Here is a 3481-nt window from a genome sequence, read left to right on the forward strand (position 1 = left end):
TGAAAACTACAGTGACATGCTGCTTGTGTTTTTGTGCAATACAACTTAAAAAAAAAAAGTCGAAACACATTTGGACTGTGGCAAAAATACTGACATACAACAAATGCATTCATCTAGTAGAGCAGCTGGATGTGAATGAGAAGCACTTACAATGCTTTAACATTTTAATTAAGAGAAATACAAATTTTCCAGGAAATGATCTCAACTCAATCACAGTGCACATCAGTGTTTCATGTGCTCACTAATGCAAATGCTCATTTCTTCAGATGTAGAGGATTAATGAACCTTAACCTTGAATGAATGAATGAATGGAAAACATGTAAACACTTAAAATACAAAAGCTTGTTAACCCACCGTGCATGATTGTGAATCAATCCACTGTCTAAAAATCCCATGTTCTCACGGCTCATCACTCCACAGAAGCCAATCAGTTTCCCATTGCTCTCAGCAGTCCCCTGCCAGCACAGAGGAGTTCAACATCCCATCCTGTTTGCACAAATCCTGCCAGATCAGTTTACTTCTCCATGTCCTGCTCAAGATTTATTTTATTTTTCTTCCCTGTGTATTGTTTGTTAAAGAAGTGGGGTCAGAAAAAAAGAAAATTTTCAGTTTTTAATGATTACTGAAGCCTCCTGCACTTCCACATCTTTTAAACTTTGATTCATTGATAGAGTACAATTCCAAAATAAAGCTCAAACAATATTTAACAATGAAACTTCCTTTTATTTCACAGGAGTCGACACACCACCTCACAACAGCATGTAAAGCTTAAATGAGAAAGACAAAGGATGAGGCTGAAAATTCCTCACTTCGGTACTAAACACCACAAAGTATTATATGTACAAGGGGCGTGGGATTCAGCTCCACGTTCACTTGTGTAGTTGGAAAAGACAGCGCGGAATAAATACACGTCTATTTTACATAAATGTTTAATATAAACAAATACCTGTCGTACAAATTGCACTTGCCGATGGCTGTGAGGTAAAAAAGAAACACATCGTAAGCTCTACATGGACTACAGTACAGACGCTCCGACAAATGCCTCGCTCCTGTGCAATGCTTTTAAATACCAGCCACATTTATTACAGTGCGCCCGAGCGGTCAGGTTAACGATAAACTGTGACCCATCGAGAACCTGGGGTTAATTTATGACACCCGCTCTTCTTGAAACAGATGATCCTCTTTAGAATATAACCGAACTTCTGATCCAATAAAATAAGAAACATCACAGGAGCGTCCGTGCGCTCTTTGACAGAGCTGTCGATTCACTGAAACCTGTTTCATGTGCAAACAACCGTTATGATTCCTCAGATCCGGATTTTTAGGCTCCATATTATTTGGCAAATTGGATCACCTCTTGGACACTAAACTGTCTTGGGCATCTTGGAAAGATCATCTGTCCTGATGTCTCTTTTCGAAAAAAAAAAGGAAATATGGCTTTCAGACACGTTTCTGGTGATTTCGCTTAATGTTTTCTCTCTCTGATGCAAAACCTAAAAAACAACCAAACAACCAACAACCAACAAACCAAAATCCACCCATTTAAGCTCTGAGGTCCAGCTCTTGCGCATACCTTCGTCGAAAAGACGCACAAGCTAAAGGAGTCAACGCCCGCTGTTGTACCCATCTTTCTCCAGGCTGTTGTAATCCACCTCCGCAAAAGTTTAATGTTTTCCCTCATAGCTGTGATTCGGAGTGAGACAGCTTTGCGGTCCCCACCAGGCTGCTGTCACTGTTGTCCAAGCCGGCGCAATCCGACCACATCCCCAGTGTGCCGGGCTCCAGAGAGGAGACGAAACCACCGGAGCACCGGGACAGGTCGCAGGAGCTGATGTGCAGCCTGCGGTCGGCTTGCCTCGGGCAGCACAGCAGCCTCTTGAACGCCTTCCTAAAGTCAGGACTCCGGCAGTAAATGATGGGGTTAAACGCCGAGTTCACGTACCCCAGCCAGTTTAGGAACACGAAAAGGTCCTTGTCCACCACCTCTGCGCAAAACACCCGCACGACGTTGACTATAAAGAAGGGCAGCCAGCACAAGGTGAACGTCCCCATGATGATGCCGAGTGTCTTGAGAGCCTTCTGCTCTCTGAGCGCCAGGATTTTAGACGGCCTCTTCTTGCACTTGGAGGTCAGTCCGGTTAAGGTGTTGTGAAACCTGCCCTCGCACTTGTCAATTTTCCTCAGCTGCTTTTTCGCCTCTCTATACACGCGGGCGTAAACAAATATCATGACCAGTAGAGGAATGTAAAAAGATATGATGGATGAGGAGATCGCATATGCCCTGTTGGTAACAAAGTCGCAACATTCAGGGTCCTCGTAGCAGGCTGTGTCCACACTGTCCCGGGACCAGTGCATCAGGATGGGTAGGAAGGAGACCAGCGCAGAGATGGCCCAGACTATGCATACCACAGCCTTGGCCCGAGCTTTGGTGAGCAGGCTTTGGTAGCGAAAAGGCGAGGTGATGGCCACGTACCTGTCTATGGCGATAACGCACAGGGTCTCGATGCTGGCGGTGACGCACAGGACGTCCACGGAGATCCAAAACTCGCAGAAAAAGGACCCGTACAGCCACGAGCCGCGCACCTCGAGCGCGGCACCAAAAGGCACCACCAGCAGCCCCATGATGAGGTCCGCGCTCGCCAACGACACGATGAAGACATTGGTGAGCGTCTGCAGCCTCTGCGTCCTGGCTATGGCCACGATGACCAGGATATTCCCGAACACAATAGACAGGACGATCAAGCCCATCACCAGGCTCATCCCCGCCATCCACTGCTCGGACGCGGCCGTGGAGGACCCAGGTGCGTCCGACGCCTCGCTCCCCGTGCCATTTTGGAAGTTCACCGCCGAGGACGCGCCACCGTCTCCCATGACGGGCTGCTGCGCTGTGTGCGGAACCAGGTCGAGTTCATCAACGCAGCGCGAGGCAGCCTTTCCAGTCTGTCGCTGTCTCACGAGCCACGGCTCTTCCCTCCTTCGCGCGCCAACTCCATCTGGAGCTCCTCTCTCGCCCTCAGCCTGCGCGAGCTGCTGCACCGGCCGGAACATCAAATCAGGCTGTGACATCACGGCTCCTCAGGACCAATCAGGCTGCAGCGCTGGACAAATTGCCCTAACAATGAAGTTGAGGACGCAAACAACACCTGAACCTCCAAACATTACGCATTCAGTCTCAGTTTCTTATCGTGTATTTATATAGTTAATGCCCATGAATGAATACACAACATCTTCACTGAGGTAGAGGAGGGATTTTAATTTTATTTATTTATTGGCAAGCAGCTCCTGAACAACAACCAGGCCCCCTACCTGAAAATTGTGTGTGATTTTTATTTGTGAGAAACGTTGCCAGAATTAGGTAACACGAGGAGCCAAATATGGACATCCAGAATCCACCAAGACATCATCAGGAACTACAGGGATTTCCCTGTTTTCATCACTTGCCATTACAAGCAACATTTGTTTTTCCACTTGTCCATTTTAT

At 47.3% G+C, this 3481-nt stretch overlaps 1 protein-coding gene across 1 annotated transcript; it reads right to left on the minus strand.

The window, feature by feature from the left end:
* Positions 1–725: 725 nt before the first annotated feature.
* Positions 726–2991, minus strand: adrb1 (adrenoceptor beta 1). Its single transcript, XM_041066490.1, has one exon. It carries the CDS (start codon positions 2869–2871, stop codon positions 1678–1680), a length of 1194 nt encoding a protein of 397 aa, XP_040922424.1. The 5' UTR covers positions 2872–2991; the 3' UTR covers positions 726–1677.
* Positions 2992–3481: the final 490 nt, after the last annotated feature.

The sequence above is a fragment of the Toxotes jaculatrix genome, chromosome 21, assembly GCF_017976425.1.
Source record: "Toxotes jaculatrix isolate fToxJac2 chromosome 21, fToxJac2.pri, whole genome shotgun sequence".
Lineage (NCBI taxonomy): Eukaryota > Metazoa > Chordata > Actinopteri > Toxotidae > Toxotes > Toxotes jaculatrix.